Source organism: Phyllostomus hastatus, unplaced genomic scaffold, assembly GCF_019186645.2.
Source record: "Phyllostomus hastatus isolate PE091 unplaced genomic scaffold, TTU_PhHast_1.1 phas_scaffold_501, whole genome shotgun sequence".
Taxonomy (NCBI): Eukaryota; Metazoa; Chordata; class Mammalia; order Chiroptera; family Phyllostomidae; genus Phyllostomus; species Phyllostomus hastatus.
The window spans coordinates 26296730-26313890 of record NW_025334033.1 but is presented as its reverse complement, the minus strand read 5'-3'; the positions used below and the strand labels follow the sequence as shown (position 1 = coordinate 26313890).

General features: G+C 41.7%; 1 protein-coding gene across 1 annotated transcript; it reads right to left on the bottom strand.

Annotated features, from left to right (window-relative positions):
* Positions 1-5756: 5756 nt before the first annotated feature.
* Positions 5757-9723, bottom strand: C2CD4A (C2 calcium dependent domain containing 4A). The gene is made up of 2 exons (XM_045823054.1): positions 9645-9723; positions 5757-9135 (listed from the first exon to the last, which is right to left on the bottom strand). Exon 2 carries the CDS (start codon positions 9084-9086, stop codon positions 8082-8084), a length of 1005 nt encoding a protein of 334 aa, XP_045679010.1. The 5' UTR covers positions 9087-9135; positions 9645-9723; the 3' UTR covers positions 5757-8081.
* Positions 9724-17161: the final 7438 nt, after the last annotated feature.

The window sequence follows — 17161 nt, the reverse complement described above, 5'->3', positions numbered from 1 at the left end:
TCTGAATTTCACCACATCACTCTTGGCAGCCACTATCCCTGCAGGGAAGCTTACACTTAGATGACAGCTGCTTGCTATCCTGGAACTACTCCAACTCTGTCATTTCCACATGAGGAAATTGAGACCTAAAGAGGCAGTGACTTGCTCATGGAGTACAGAACCAGAACTAGAACCCGTGCCTCTTCTTCCTTGTTCTCATTCCTTCTTCAGTGTCACCAAACACACTGCAGTGTTAATATGGCCAAGGGTGCCTAACACAGTTGCTGAGCTCCTACTTGGTGCTCCACAAACACCGATGACCATCCTTCCTAGGGCTGACTTTACTCAGGTATTTGGAAAGCAGGGCATTTCCACAACACTATTGACATTGTGGTTTAATGTTGTTGGGTTGGCCTGGCATGGCAGCTTAATTCATGATTATGAATTAACTGACATTTCAGTTCAAGTCTGTCGTTTCCAAACTCTTTCTTCTACAATGAGGGCCACAAAGGATATCCAAAATCTGTTAAAGTACATATTCCCCTTCACCATTTGCCAAAATCTGCACCATTCATACAAATGAAGAGTCACTAATTACACAAAACACCCCTGGTTAAATATAGCAATGGGAAAAATCCATCAATCACATTCACAATGAAAATTAGATTTAAAAAGCATGAGTCTAAAATCCCATTTGCAATGGAATTAGTTTATCTTCCTCAGATTATTTAATACAGAGTTTGAGGTGTCGGAGTTAATTGTTGTTCTTGGTTCTCTCCCCAGGCACTTAAGTGGGCACTTAATAAAACAGTAATTAAAGGAAGTAGGTTTTTAAACCCCCAACATAAACAGCATCTTTGTTCTCTGAAGGCTGTTGTGTAAATCAGACCCTGACGTGAGAGAGAGGGGAGGTCCTTGCACAATAGCAACACAGACCAGAAAATCCTTTTTAAAAAGAGTTTCTAATACCCATTAATACATAACAATAATAGTTTTACTTACCATAGCAACCAAGCCACCCTCATTCCTTTTCACTTGCTATGTTATCCCTGGGAAAACTGTTCCCTCTATAAACAGGTTCAGTTCTTTAAACACAAGCATTATAATTAGAAATTTTCTTTCCCTTCCCCCACAGCCCTTCCTTTCTCCATTTCACTTCGGGAAAAGAAAATACAGCCAGCCAGAAAAGGTAGTTTGTCAATATGTATTAGGAGCTGCAGCAATGTTCATAGCTTTTGGTCCTGTGATCTTATCACTTAGAATTGATTCTTAGGGAAAAAGTCGAAAGAAGAAAAATAAATAAATCAGGAAGAGTGAAAAACCCCTAAAATAGGGGAATATACACATTATTATATACATACTTCAAGGACAATGATACCAAAGACTAGTAGAAACATGAGCAACTCTTAAATTAAAATCGTTAAAAAAGTAGAAAAAAGTCCGTATGTATATATACTATTCTTGGAACCAGGTAAATACAGGTATACTTCTAAACAATGGTTGGAAAGTAAGTAGTGGACAATGACAAAAAATAATTTAAATCAAAGTGGCAGGGGAATGGCTGTGTTTTGGTGGTGATAATTTTTCAAAATGTTCTTTAATAATACAAAAAATGAACTGTCCACCAGTGTAGTTAGTATTATGGCAAATGAAAGCAGAAGGCGCCCCAGCTGGGGAGCAAAGAAGTGCCACTAACCGCCAATGTCATCCGGGAACACCCTTTCGCTCTCTGATCTCACTTTTTTCATCTATAAAAGGAGAATACTGAGCAATGTTTTTGAAAGTTGACTTGTTTTAAATTCTGTTATCCTTCATGAACTTTCTACTTTATTTAAGTGGATATTGGAAGTGCTTTAAATGTTTGAATATGGTAAACATTTGTCAGATTTTAGGGATGTGGTCCAGTAAAGAAAGTCTCAGGCTTAGAGATGTGTTATATAAAAGAAAAAGTAATATATCTGTCCTGATTGAAAACTAGTCATACGGCTTTGATTTATCCACTCTTCAGAAAAGCTCATATGTCTCACCTGCTGTTCATTATATAATTAATCATGCCATAAAATATATTTAAAAGATGGGGAAATAGTGTTATTCAAGAACCATGTGATATTATGAGTGAATAAATCATAACTGTTGACAAAGGATGAGCTGCTGTCTTCTAATTGTTTCAAGGCACAATGGTACCTGTATTTTAGTTCTCTGGGCTAAGAAGTCAGCAAGTCAAAGTTACCAGCAGGTGGCAATATGATCACCAAAGATACTCCCAGGAGCTGCTGGGAACCAAAGAAGCAGTGTTTCCAGAACACATTTTATGTATCTTGGATCCAATACAGTCCTTTGTCCAAGTCCACCATTCTCTCTTTTCTCTTGAGAACCAAATCCAGTCCACCTCTTGGGAACCCAAGATCTAGCAGAGGCTTTGTGGTCTTATGCCCATGGTTCCAAATAATCATCTTCCTCTTTCCCAGCTGTGGGACCACGTGCCTTCTCTAAGCATCAGTATTTACTTATGAAGTCCTTCCTCACATAGCTGTGGAATAAGATGATTTAATACTTAGTGTGTCTCTAGCATAGTGTTGAAATTAGTAAGACATTAATGTCAGAACCTTTCTCACTTCCCAATTCCATCTTTTTACGAGTCCTTGTCTATAGCACTGTCATTTGTAACACAAGTGTTTGTACACTTAACACGTACTTTGTAATGTTTTTCAGATGATCCACTGAAGTATATCTTACCCTCTAAATCTCTTAGATATAGGACTACAGCTACAGGTTATGCACCTATCGACAGTCTAGAAGCTCAGAGGGGGAGTCCAGTAATATCATCTATTAACATCCATTATGAAGAAGCCAAAAATAGAACTAAAATTTATTGACTGGTTCTACATAATAGGGATTGTGCTGACGACTTTGAATACATTATCTCCTTTAATTCTCACAAAAATCCCATGCTGTAGGTAATATTACTGCCTCTCTACTAATGGAAAAAAGACATTTAAACAGACTATTTAATAAGACCCAGAGACACAGCTAGAAATAACAACTGAGATCTGGAACACACATCTCTCCAAGTTGGAATATAAATGCTTCTTAAAACATGAATTTACTAACAACCAACACTAGTAGAGTTGTGAGACAGTACCCAGGGCCCATTATTCAATGCCAGGTTTGCAGATGAAGTGGCTTTCTGATTAATGACTGATAGAAACTGGCTCTGCTGCAGTGTTCTAGCTCTGATGTCCCTAAAGAGCTCACATTTATGCTCACCAGCTGCAGGGTGATACAGGAAGGAAAGGAGGGACTGTGGGCTCCTTACCATAGGTGATCTTCATTAGCCTAGCGGGAGAAAAAGCAGGTGTCCGCAAGCCCCATCTCCATTCAGACTTTTCTCTAATGATACAATTGTTATATCCTTTAACAGACTCACAAAATTTGATCCTGTGCCAAGATAGATCTCTTTTATATGCATCGGTTTTATTTTTTTGTAATTTTATTTTTTTATTTTTACATCACTTCTATTGTATTTTTTCATTACTATGTATTCCCCCCATACCCCCCTCCACCTCCACCCTACTTCCCCTCTCAATCACCACAATATTGTTCATGTCCATGTGTTTTTTCTCTTTGTATTGGTTTTAAATGACAAAATAAATGGTTTGGGGAAAGAAACTCAGTGACTCTTATTGCACTTTAAAGCCATTTCATAGACATTGTGGATGGGGTGGGTAGCATACTTTTTATGGGTTTTATCTCCAAGAACTCCACCAGGTTCTCATGGTGAAGAGCTAGCAAAAACCTTAGTAGTGATCATTTTGAAATACTCTTAGTGCATTCTCTGTAACAAAAAACTACTTTATAGGGAAAAATATTGTACCCAAACCTTGTTGACTTGGGGAGAAGGGCAACCCAGTGCTAACCCATTTATTCTTCCCATCTCGACTAAAGAAGAAAAAGTAAAAAAAAAAAAAAAAGTGAAGGTCACAGCCCAGGGACAAAGGCCCATGGAAAGACTGAGATCTAATCACAGGATTGTAGACTGCCTCCCCTCCCCAGTGTCTACCACCGTACCAGCAGGGCTCTGATATCATGTCAGTGGATAAAGACTGGGAAAGCTGCAAGACAGATACTTTGTTTAAGAAGGTATTCTTATGGAAACCCAAAGATACAGATAGGACAAAAACAAGGCACTACAGGAAATTGAAGCCTCCGACACCCATGGCTACAGCAAACTCTGCCAGATAAATATAAACTCTGACACTGAATGCCTATTTATCTCAGTTACTATTATCCAGTATTTCATGTCCAACTTTCAATAAAACATTATAAGGCATGCTAAAAGGCAGGAGAAAGTAGTCTGAAGAGACAAAACAAAGATTTAGAACCAGACTCAGATATGATAGAGATTTTGAAATGATAAACAGGGAATTTATAATAACTATGATTAATATGTTAAGGGCTCCAGTGGAAAAGTAGAAAACATGCAAGAGCAGGTTGGTAATATAAATGGAGAGATGGGGAAGAAATCAAAAGGAAATGTTAGAATTGAAATCCTTTATCAGAAACGCAGGAAGATTCTGATGGGTTCACCAATAGACTGGATACAGGCAAAGAAAGAATCAGTGAGAATTATGATATGTCCATAGAAACTTTGCAAATTGAAATGTAAGGAGAAAAAATAATGAAGAAACCCACCCAGAACAGAACACCCAAGAACTGTGAGATAATTTCAACAGGTATAGCTTGTCAGTAATTGGAAAACCAGGAGGAGAAGAAAGAATGGAATAAATGAAAGAGTTGATTACCAAAGAACAGATATAGGAAACTAAGAGACCACCAAGGAGCATAAATAACAAAAAATCTACATGTAGGCATATCTAATGCCAGAACTCAATGATCTTAAAGATGTGTGCTCATATCAGATTATATTGTACCCACATATCATATATTATTGCTTTAACATTATAGAGACCCCTTGGTACCCACTTTTTGCTTTGTCTTTTAACATCTTTAAGCATCTTTACCAAAAATAGTATTTTGACCTAAGTCCTGGGGAAAATGTTTATTACCTGTTGAAGTGTGTGTAAAAGAAAATTAGATTCTAAAGAAGTAATCTTCTAGCCATGTTTGAGCCACATTAAAACTAACATTTTAGGTGTAGAATGCATTATCTTTGCAAAACCAAATGCCAAAGCTGTTGACTTTATTTTTTTAATTCATACTTAAGTAATGCTTTTAAAACTGGTATGTTGCCAGACTGTTTTTCTTTGCATATGCTCATATTCAAGAGGCAATTCTGTGCCCTCTCATTTGTGGAGGAGATGCACATGTCTAAAGCCCAATGAGAAACATGACAACTCTTAACAGAGTTTCCTGCAAACTACATGCCGTTGCCACACCCTCCCAGCTTCATTACTGCCGGGAAAAGTTTTTCTTCTATTTTCTTTTTTAATACAAATGTTTTTGGCACCGTCTACACTGAAGTGGCTGTATTTAGTTATTTTATGATGTAAATCTTCACTACAATCTGATGCTGGCACACATCTTCAAGGTTATTGGGTTCTGGTATTAGATTGGTCTTAATATTCAGTGGAGATGGTCTAATACTCAGGAAACAGACCCACTTACAAAACACATGAGGAATCCACTAGAGGGCAGAAAAGCACAAACCAAATATAAATATGTCTGCCCCCCCCAGACTGCTGTTATCACACACAAAAAATTTATACTGCAAAGATTTCTTAAATGCAAAAAATTCAGATTAGTTCAGTGATATAAAATAATGTATGTACAAATGTTTCTCCTTTTATTATGAAACTAGTGATCCAAGATTGAAAAGCAAAATGAAAATAGAATTGGTTAGAGTCCCAGCTCTTTTACTAATTGTGATTTGAGGTACAATTTGCATCTCTGGCCCTTTTCTTTGGTGCATAGATTTGCACAGAATGATTCTTACTGTTTTTTTCCACTTTAAAATTCCACTGTTTTATTGTTTATGATTCTATTTTAGTCATTTTTTAATTACATTGTTTAGGCTTTTACATTATTTGACCAACCATAACTTGATGATGTAAGCGGAAATCTGTTTGGAAATACCCACTGTTATTTCATGGAAAATTTAGGTCCCTGAAATGCACTGATTTACCTTCTTAATGACACCACACTTCTGTCCCCAAAGTATTATTTGTATGTAATCTAGTGACAATAGTGATTGTAATGTTTTCTGAAGTATGATTTTACTAATTAAGCCACCAAAGTATCTTATTTGCAGAAAAATAAAACCTAAGAATCATCTTATATATAGCCAAGTGGTTTTCACTCTCCATTTATCTCCCTTTTAAAGTATTATATGTGTGGAGTCAGTATTACTTACTCAACTAAAGTTCTAAAATCAGGAAGGTTAATGATTTTAAAAAATAATTGTTGCCTTGAAGACCCCTGAAAATGGTGACTTCGCGGACAGAGGAGCATGTGACAGGTCTCAACAGCTGCTATGCCACCACTCATTTGGTCAACCCCTCCTAGCTTCTGGATGTGGCTGATTTTGACGGTCAACGAATTCACAGTTACTCTTCACATGTATTGTGATACCCAGCACAATAACCCATTGTCAGTCTGTACCTGAGTTGTGACTACAATGGATATTCTCTAAATAGCATTTTTCACGAGCACCAATGGATAAAACTGTAAACAGTTTAATGAAAGCAGAAACTATTTCTGCACCAAGTCTGATAATGTAGTCATACACCATATATTTAACACCACACCACACATTTAAATATTTTACTTAGGACATTTTTCCTCCTATATGCCTAAGAAAGGAAAAAATATGCCTGTCTGGCAGTGAATGTGAAGGAAAATCATCCTTCAAAACAAACTAAACCTATTATTATTATCAAAAGCCAGAAGTAGAACACTGTTGTGGGTACACTCTTGACTTCTTGCCCTGACATGTTAGCATACGTGGTGCCAATAAGACTGCACCCTTTTCCCTTTGGAGGCCAAGTAGTTTTCTCTTCAGAATATTAGACTCAGCTCATCTCAATGTGTGAAGTCATTATCATGAGATGAATTACTCATTTGACTGACTTGCTTGTATATCGGAGGGTGAGGAATGCGAGGAGACCCCAACATGAGCATTCGCAATGTTAGATATAAGCTGCATTCTCACAACACTAGTGAGGTGAGCCCTTGAGACACTGCAGTATTACTTACAGACAGCGACCAGTACAATACTGATTGAGCAGGTGCAGATCCTGACTCTGCTGTTCATTTGGTGCCTCAATCCCTCATCCTAGAAGATTGTCATGCCTACTTCTTACTTCTTCTTCTTTTTTTTTTTTTTTTTTGCAATGCCTAATTCTTAAGGGGGCTTTTAAGAATTACAAGCTAACACTTGTAAACTATTATGTTATTTAAGCTTAGAATACGAAAATGGTTTTAATTCCTCCAATGCTGTTCTAACACGATGTTGCTAAGAGTATCAGCTTAGAATTCCAACTAATTCTCTGTTGAACTTGGAGAAGTCACTTCACCTCTCTTGGCCTCAAGTTCTTATCTAGGGTCTTAAACAATGCTTCAAAATTAGTAAGTTCTCTAAGATGGTTTCAGGGGATGTTGTGGAATGAGCAAATGGCATAGGGAAGAGATCGAAGCAGACCATCAAGAAACCCTCTGGTTTTAAGATCTCATGTATCTCCCAATATGACTGTAGGGAACAAATGAAATGCAATTAATCAGCTATCTGCATTTAAAAACCCTACTGCAGAACACCATACCATTTGTTAAAAAGAATTCTGAATGTATCTACACAAAATGTAACATCCTTTTCAGTGATAATTAATGCAGTATAATCTCGGCCTATATTACACTTGAAGGCTTCCGTAGAAGAATAAATGACATTTATTTTGAAAAAAGCGGCTGTCAGTGTCCGAGAGTACCCAGCAGGCAGAAAGCACCCTGCGGGCAGGGCCTCAGGCCTGGGCGCCCTCAGGGCAGCAGGAGGGAGCCCAGCAGCAACTCGCCCTGGCCACTGCCCTTCTTCTCAGCCTTCGCACACACCGCCAGACGGCGCAATTCTCCGAGAGTCCCTTGAAGCAGAAGTCCTAGGCGAAGACGGCCTTGCGGCTTCCGCGCCTCAAGGAGTTGCGCTGCTGGCGAGTCCTGCCGGGTGGCTGCAGGACCAGGCTGACGCGGCAGCCGACAGCTACGGCGCGGGGCTCGGCGGCTCCTCCTGCCGGGCCCACTGGTCCGAGCAGGCGGAGGCGGAGGCGCCCGCTGGCCGGACTGTACTCGGCAGCCAGGCTCAGAGCGCTGCCAGCACGACCCAGAGCCACGGTGCCCTCGGCTTCTAGGAGCTCCGACCGCGGGCTGGGAGACAATGGAGGGGCCTCGGAGAGGGTCCAGGCCGGCGACCCCGAGTCGGCGCCGCGCTTCTTATTCTCAGCCTCGTGCCCCCTGGACAAAGAGCAGACGCAGGCCTGCTCGTGACTCCTCGAGGTCTTCAGCGCACTGTTGAGCACTCTTTCGGAGGCGCGCAGGAGGCGGTGGCCAAGTGGACGTCGAGCACGCGTACTACGGGACGGGCGGGGACAGCCGGGAGCCGCACGGGTGGTGTCTGGGGCTCGACCACAGGGCTGGAGGGGGGCGTCTCCTCCTCCGCTGCAGTGGTGGGTGTGGGCCCGGGGGCGGGGCGCGGGAGGGGCGGCGGGCAGCAGCAGGAGCACTCCGGCTCCCGGGTCCCCAAGGAAGAGCGACTCCTTGCGGCGGGTGTGCGGGCTCTCCAGCAACGCGCAGAAGCCGTAGGCAGAGCGGGTGCGGGGCAGGTGAGGCAGCGAGAGCGCGGCCTGCGAGCGCGGGTCCCAGTCCGTGTGCCCGGCGCCGTCGTCCGTCCCTGCTATTTTCACCCAGGAGTTTCGGACTGCAGCCAGGGCGGGGCAGGGAGCGAGTCTCGGGGGTATGCAGAACTCAGGAATGCTGTCTGGGGTGAGGACGTTTGCGCACTTGACGGGCGTGTTGGCAGTGGTTCCGCCGGCCCGACCCTGGAGACGCCAGTTTCCGCCCCGCAGGAGGCGCTGGGGGCCCAAACGGAGCCGCTCCAGGCACGACATCAAGAGGCAGGTGCTAGATCTGGGCGACTCTCTGCTGGAGCTGATCTGCCTGAGACGTACAAGCGCACAAGGGTTGTCAGAATGAGCCCCACTCCCAGGGCACAGCAATTCCTTTCTCTTTTCTTCTACTTTTGGGGTGCCTTCTCCTGCCTCCCTCGGGACTAGGTAAACTGAGTCCCCCCGCCCCCCCCCCCGCCACTAACCCCGTTGCTATTGCAAACTATGTTTTGGTAACTGAAAAACAACCTTTTTTTCTTTTATTCTGTCTCCATTCCGTAGTCTTGTACACTAAGGAGCTTATTGCTTTAATCTCGATCTATCCTAACTGACCTAAAGCGGAGATTCTCAAAATGTTGGCCTCCTGCTGTCCTCGTTGCCAAGAGGTGCTTTGCTTGTGCAATTGTTTCCTGAATCCTTGGATTATTGCACTAGTCTTCAGAGAGAATTAAAATAATTACCCTCTCTAGGACGTTCAGCTTGGCTTCCCCTTTTAGGTGCAAAGAGCCTCAAATGAATCACAGGGGAGTTAAGCAAGGTTTTGGGTCCCATGTTATGTACCTGAGGTCCAGCGTCCGATGAGTCTCGCACCGTTCTGCCTGCAGCCTCTGGGAAATTCAAAGGGCGCGCGGCGGCCGGGTTCAGTACTAAAGTACAAGGACAGTCGGCCTGAGCCTTTATACCTGGGGCCTGGAACGCCCGCCAATGAGCGGGCTGGAGCGACACAGCTTGGTAACCTGACTCCAGGCCTCCCCCACCCGAGTTCCTTCTGCCACGTGGCTGGATCCGCTTGTCAAATTCAAGAGATGCAGTTCTTTTCCTCTCCTGCTTGGGGTGGGGATGATTACCTCAGAAATTCTGAACAGGTTTCTATTTCCTCACGTGCAAAAGAGGACTAAATCTTTACTATATTGCAGAGTCATTGCGAGGATCCAGGGACGCAATGACTGAATTCACAGCACTCTACATCCACAACTAAGAGAAGATAAAAGTCGGGTTTGTCTAATTTTTACTTAATACCCTCTCCCAAACTGGGCCTTTCCATGCCCAGCTTTCAAAGTTTCTTAACTTGCTTTCTGGTTTTCTTTTCTGATTTCAAGTGATTTATCTTTGTTGATTATAAATCACTCTGGGTATGGGAACTTTATGGGGTGGCTGGAAATATTCCACATCTTGATCTGGGTGGGGTTACAGGGGTGTATCACTATGTAAAAATCATCTAGTATACATTAATGATTACCTATAAGATTGTATGTATCTTATACCTCTATTTTCAAGCAATCACCACCCACTTGAGGCCTATAGGTCCTAGTCCCTGTTCCCTGCCAGGCCATCAGTCCCTGCTTTTTTGATGCAGGAGTCCCAGAGTGCTGATTTTTGATTGGGAAAATACATTCCTGAACACAACTGGGCTGTTGGAACCGTACTCTGGAGGCACCCTGACCACATCCAGCTTTCCTAGGTTGGGCCCATCTGAGACCCTTTTTTTCCTTCCTTTTGAAACTTACATGTGTTAATTCAGTATGAGGGCTGCTTCCAGCTAGCTCAGGTTAGAAGAGATCCGGAGCATTTTGTTCAGATCTTGTTAACCTCTTTGAGCCCAGTGTATGCTAGCTTTGCCCACGATACTGCCTTGCCAATTAATTGCTTTTCCAAGTAATTTATTTTATTTTATTTTAGTCATTGTTCAAGTACAGCTTTCTGCCTTTTACTCCCATTACTGCGCACCCACCCATCCCTCCGCACCTGCCTCCCATGTCCACTCCCCCTAGTTTTTGTCCATGTGTCCTTTATATTTGTTCCTGTATCCAAGTAATTTTTAATAAATTGAATTCATGCAAAGGGGATTTCAGGATGGGATCGTGCATTTTTATTTACAGGATATACATACATACACAGGCAGTATGTTTGATGACTTACATAAGTCTCTAGAATTGTCACATAAACCCTGCAAATTATGATTACTCTTAGTAAATTATCCAAGTTCACATCGTAATGGGAAAGGGAGGAAATGATACATACTAGTGAACATAAATGAGTTGTTTGGGGCAGTAAATAAATCTAATCTGTGAAATACTTAGCATTGTGTTTGGGACATGGTAAGTGCTAAATACATAGAAGCAGTGATCATAATTATTAATAAAAATAGAAGGGAAGTTGTAGAATATAGTGATTAAGAAAACAGAGTCTGAAATCAAATCTGGTTTTGATTCTAGAATGGTTGCTCTCTATGTGACCTTGAACAAGTTACTTAACCTTTCTAAGCCACAGTATTATAAGATTAGGAGGTGGAGCCTTTTGGAGGTAATGGGATTAGTGACCTTATAAGAGACCCACCCTCATCATCCCAACCTACCTATAGAGTTGTATGAATATATAATAAGACAATGCATATAAAGAATTTAGCATAGAGACCCTGACATACATAGTGTCAGATATTTATTATTGTTACTGAAGAGGGCAAAAATTCATTAATTCAATTATTCATTCAAAGCAATATTTACTGAATGCTTCCTGGGTTCCAGCCACCATACTAGGCAGGTGGACCCAGGCTGTTCAAGATCACATTGGCTATGTACATCTGTCAGACGAGGAATGAAATGATGAGGGTGAAACATTTGAATTCCACATGGCAAAGGCAGGAATGAGAAGAGACTATTGAACATTACTTATATATTTAGTCTAGGGGGCAGGTTTGGTGAGTCCCTGGGTTTACCATGACCTTGACTAGCTACTTAAGGTCTTTGTATCAGCTCCATTCCTGGTCAAAATTCTGGAGCCAGTGCTAAATCTGTGGGGGAATAATTACCAAGTTATATACTTGTAAGTCACATGCATGTGTTTTGACTTATCTTTTCAGGCAATTGTGCTGTTAGCTCTACACATGAGAGCCCAGAGAGCCCTTGGTCAAAATGGTGAGACTCACAATTTGAGAAGGTGGCTGAGAGTTGCTAAGAAAGCCTATGTGGTGGTGGGAGAAAGGAAAAAGCGCCAGGGCCTGAGAAATGATGTAGGGGTGAAGAAATAAATACTTTGGAGTGAATCTGCCCTAGGTTCAAATCTATTATGCAACTTTTTAGTTATAGGACTGTGGGAAAGTTAATTAACCTTTTTGAGCCCACATTGTATAATGGAGGTAATACTTATAACATGAGATTGTCATGAGGATCAAAAATGCCTGAAATGCCTCTCGCACAGTGAGTGCTAGCTAACAGTTACCAGTTATTGTTATAATGGTTTGCTTGGCCAGGGATTAGCTGATTCACACATAGATTCTTTGAAAAACAATTATCTTCTTGGCCAAACAAAGCAGACTTGCTTTGTTTTTTGTTAACAATTCACTGTTTCAATAACACTTTAGAAGTATTTCCTGTGTAAGATTTCTTAAAAACAGCAGAGACGTACCCTTGCATGGCTGGTCTCTTTGACCCCATTTGGAAGCACAAGCCATGTGGTGCTGGGAGGATGGTGTAAAAGGATGAGGCCCTGTGCCTGGAACACACAGATCTACTCGGAGGAAGACTGTGGTCATTCTGAGCTCCTAGCTATAGCCATGGGGACATCCAGTGATGGAGCCGCAAACACTTCTGTGAAGTGAGCATAAATAGATCACCAACCATCAAGGGCAAAGGAGTAGGAACAAACTGAATATTTAAAACAGACTTAAAAAATAATATATAGGAGGTTGGATGCCAAAGGAAACAAGTAGGAGAAAGTTTACAACCCAATAAAATACTTCAATACACAATACTGGTATTGTGATTTATCCAGCTCATTCAATAGCACTGGAATATGGAGTAATGGAAAGAATGCAGACCAGAAGTCTTGGGTTTTAGCTCTGATGGTCACTAACTTGTGGGACTAACTTGTGGGACTTAAGCAAGTCCATTAATTCTCTCTTGCCACTCAACATCTCCATCTGTCAAATAAGAGGGTTGGATCAACCAGATGATACTTGTTTTCCCCTTGTTCTAACACTTGCATGGGGCATGGGTAAGGGGAAGTTAGAATTTTTTATTTTTCTATTTCTTAAAAGCTTCTATTTATGTACTTTTTAGAGAGAGGGGGAAGGGAGGGAGAAAGAGAGGTAGAGAGAGATGTATCAATCAGTTTCCTCTTGCATGCCCCTAACTGGGGACCTGGCCTGCAGTCATGTGCCCTGCCTGCCTGGTACTCAAACTAGGGACCTTTCAGTTCATAGGCCAGCACTCAAGCCACTGAGTCACACCAGCCAGTGCATATCTTACTTTTCTGTTTTTAAGAAAGAGTTGTGACTGTTTAAAGTGTCACTAATTTTGACTTTTGTTTTTAACAGAAAAAAACTATTTTGCTCATCTGTGTTTATTGCTTGATCTCTCATTGCAGTTAGTTTTGCAATTGCCTTTTTATCCCTTCTTTTTTTTTTTTTTAAGGGAGGGAGGGAGGTCACAAGAGAGGAAGAGAAACATCCATGTGAGAAACAAACATCATCAATTGGTTGCCTCTCCTATGTGCCCGACCAGGACCCAAACCTGCAACCTAGGCTTGTGCTCTGACTGGGAATTGAACTGGCTACCTTTTGCTTTGCCGGATGATGCCCAGCCCCCTGAGCCACACTGGTCAGGTAGGGCCCTCTCATTATTCTTAGCGAGAATTAATTTAAGAACTATAATTATTGGAATGTTCCTTTCCTTTAGATAACCTGTATCCAATTCTGCAAAGTGAGCATAAATAGATCTTTGGGTATTGAGCTACACAGTGGTGTTTCTTGACATTAGTTATAGTTTATTTTGGATAAGGACTGTAATTTCTTTTTCAAGAATTAGGGAGGTACTCCATTGTGTAACTATCTCATGGTTGTTTTATCCATGCGTTTGGATTGACACTTGGGCTGCTTCCATATCCTGGCTATTGTAAATAATGCTGCAATGAACATAGGAGTGCTTAAGTTCTTTCAAATTAGTGTTTTGGGTTCCTTCAGAATATTCCCAGAAGTGAGACTTATGAGCCAAAAGGCAGATCCATTTTTAATTTTTTGAGGTATCTCCATACTGCTTTCTATAGTACTTGGCCCTAAAAAAGAGAGTTTTACCCTTTGCGGCAGTATGGATGGAGCTGGAGAACATTATGCTAAGTGAAAAAAGCCAGTCAGAGAAAGACAAATACCATAGTTTACTCATATGTGGGATCTAATGAACAAACTGAAATAACAAGCAAAATAGAGACAGACTCAGAGAGCAGGTTCTCTGAGAGCTATGACCGCTAAGTGGGGGGATGTTAGAGGGCAGAGGGAGTGAGCAACCAGGAGAACTGCACGTGGACAGCAGTGCGGTGACTGCAGGGGAAGAGCAGTGCAAGGGGACTAAATGGTAATGGGAACAATACAATAAAAATTTTTAAAAATCTGTGAGAAAGCCAATAATAAACTTTGTATGTATACATAGTTACACTAAAAAAAAGAAGTAGGGAAGATTTGGGGCATTACTGTGGTGCACATAATAATCAATCCTTCAAAACACAGTTAAAAAGGAAAATATTAAAATTTAAAAGCTTTTAATACTATATGGTGACTGCATTATTTGTAGTGACAATTTTGAGCTGTATTTCCCACCCTGAGATTTTTCAGGTCTGTCATTAATCTTTCAAAGTAATCTTTGGTGATTTAACTGTAGTTATTGAATGAGAAAAGGGTGGCAGTGCTCAGGGAGCTAGAGGAAATTAACACCTGTTGTATAATTGTGGGTAAATCACTTAATATTCCTGACCTTGATTTCCTATAAAATGGGAATATTACTACCTGCATTACTTATTTTACAGATCCTTTGTGATAATTACATGAAAGGACATACCTTGGTATCATAACGGCATGATAGCTCATGCCATATAACTGAGAAGGGTAATAAAAAGGAAAAATGCATATAAATGCACCCATTTGCTTTATGCTTTCAAAAGTATAGTGTCATAGAAGTAAAAGGAATTATTATTGTCAAAGGATGAGTATTGTCCACTTCTCCAACCAGATCCCACCTCTGTTCCATTTACCTGATCATTTTATTCTGCCCATGGCATCTTTCATGTCATCTTTGTTATTCATACATTGTTTCTAAACTTTTTATGATGCACTAGACCAGCCCAATGAGAACTTCTGTATTTTTTGCATTCCCCTCAGGGCATAGTTGGTGGGAGTGTGCAAGGAGAGAGGGATTGTTGAAGGGCCTGCGTGGACTAGGGACAACTTGGGTACAGACTGAGAAGGGCTTTCTGAACACTGTAAAGTTATCGGGTGTTTTTGATCAGGTGACTAACCTGAGCTCACCTGTGCTTTGGGAAAATAGCTTCAGCACTAGTGTGCACATGGATGAAGAAGGGAAAAACTGAAGGCCAGAAAGCCAGTTGGATTGTGATTGCATGGTTGAGGTGAGACATAAAGAGAATTTAGGAAATATGGCAAAAGCAAAATGGACAGATTTGGCTGTTAATAGGTTGTGGATGGTGAAAGAAAGAAGTGCAAAGCGGCTCCTAGGTATTTTCTCAAGGTAACTGAGCTAGGAAAAGCAAATGGTTAAGAATTCATTTTCTGGGAAAAAGTACAATAAAGATTAGATCAAAAAAGAAGAATTCATTTTCTGTGTGCAGAAGTGGAGGACAAAGGTGGGTATTGATAATACTGGTTAGAATTGGTTCTTTTATATCAATTTTACATAATATCAATTATAGACATTTGACTTTTTTTTTCTCCAATAGACTTTGAATTTAAGAAAATTTTCTGTTTGGTTCTGTCTTAGTCCTTTCAGGCTGCTATAACAAAGTTTCATAGACTGGGTGGTTGGAAAACAATGCAAATTTATCTCTCACAGTTCTGGAGGCTGGGAGGACCAAGATCAGAGTGCCAGCCAATTCAATGTGGTGAGGGCCCACCTCCTGGTTCTGAAAAGGTGGTCTTCTTCTTATCTTTTCACATGGCAGATGGGGGAAGGAACTCTCTGGGGTCTCCGTGTTAGGGTACCTTCCATTCATGAGGGGTCTGCCTAATCACCCATCCAATCAGGACCTCCCAAATGTCCCAATTCTTAACTTCATCATATTGGGAGGTAGGATTTCAGCTTATGAATTTTGGGAGGACACATTCAGCCTATAGGAGTTGTTTAACAACAAGTTACACAGTTTCCCAGATCTAATGTGTAGCAAAGCATTTAATAAATGCTAGGGACTACAAATAACCTACCGTTTCTGAGGTTTATTAGTTTACTGTACCTCCACAGCTTTTTGAAATATATTTTAGAAGTCCAGTTCTCTAGAGAATTAAATTTCCCTAACATAAAGTTCTTGAATTAGAAAAGCACTACTTTCAATGTCTTGCTACATCAGAGACAGTTCAATGATAGCATGAAAGTGATATGTAAATAACCCACCTATGCAGCCCACATGTAAGCTAAAAAAAGGAAGTACCACAATTTGTTCTTTATTTTCTTAATGAGGCAGATAACTAAGGAGTGGTTCTGAATTAAGAGCGAATCAGACAGAGGGAATAAAAGAATGAGTTAAGAACAAAATGCATATTCAGTTCCTATTCTATCTGCCACCTCATGGTGCGGCTCTATTCCTGCGCCTCCCACTTTTAAATAGTTAAAAGTGTGTTTTAAAGCAGCATAGGGGAGAGAGGACCTTGTTCTAGGCGTGGTTGATCTGTAGCAGAACAAGTGTGCAGAAACTCTCATTCCCCACCGGAAGAGGTGTTTGCTCAGATCTGGGAAGCGTCCACGGACCCGACAGCAACAGAAGGCGAGGGCGAGCTAGCAGAGCGGCCACAGAGCTGTCCCTGTGCTCAGTCACTCCTGCCTCCCTTCCACTAGTAAAAATCCTTTTTCTCTAGTACAGGCACTAGTACAAGCACCCGGGTACAACCGCCAAGGCAGGACCCAAACCGGCTTCCCTGCTGCCCCTCCGCCCGCCCTCGACTGGCTGGGGTGGGGGGGGTGGGGGGGGTGGGGGGGGAGCCGCACGAGGATGGAAGACTGGCGCCGGGTCTAGGCAGCTCCGAGTCCCCGACGGCGACGCGCCTGCGCACAGGCCGGGTCACGCGCGCGCCGGGGCGGGCC

Bases quoted from the DNA above. Each gene is read 5' to 3' on its own strand.
- C2CD4A (XM_045823054.1), bottom strand. From the start codon at position 9,086: ATGTCGTGCCTGGAGCGGCTCCGTTTGGGCCCCCAGCGCCTCCTGCGG.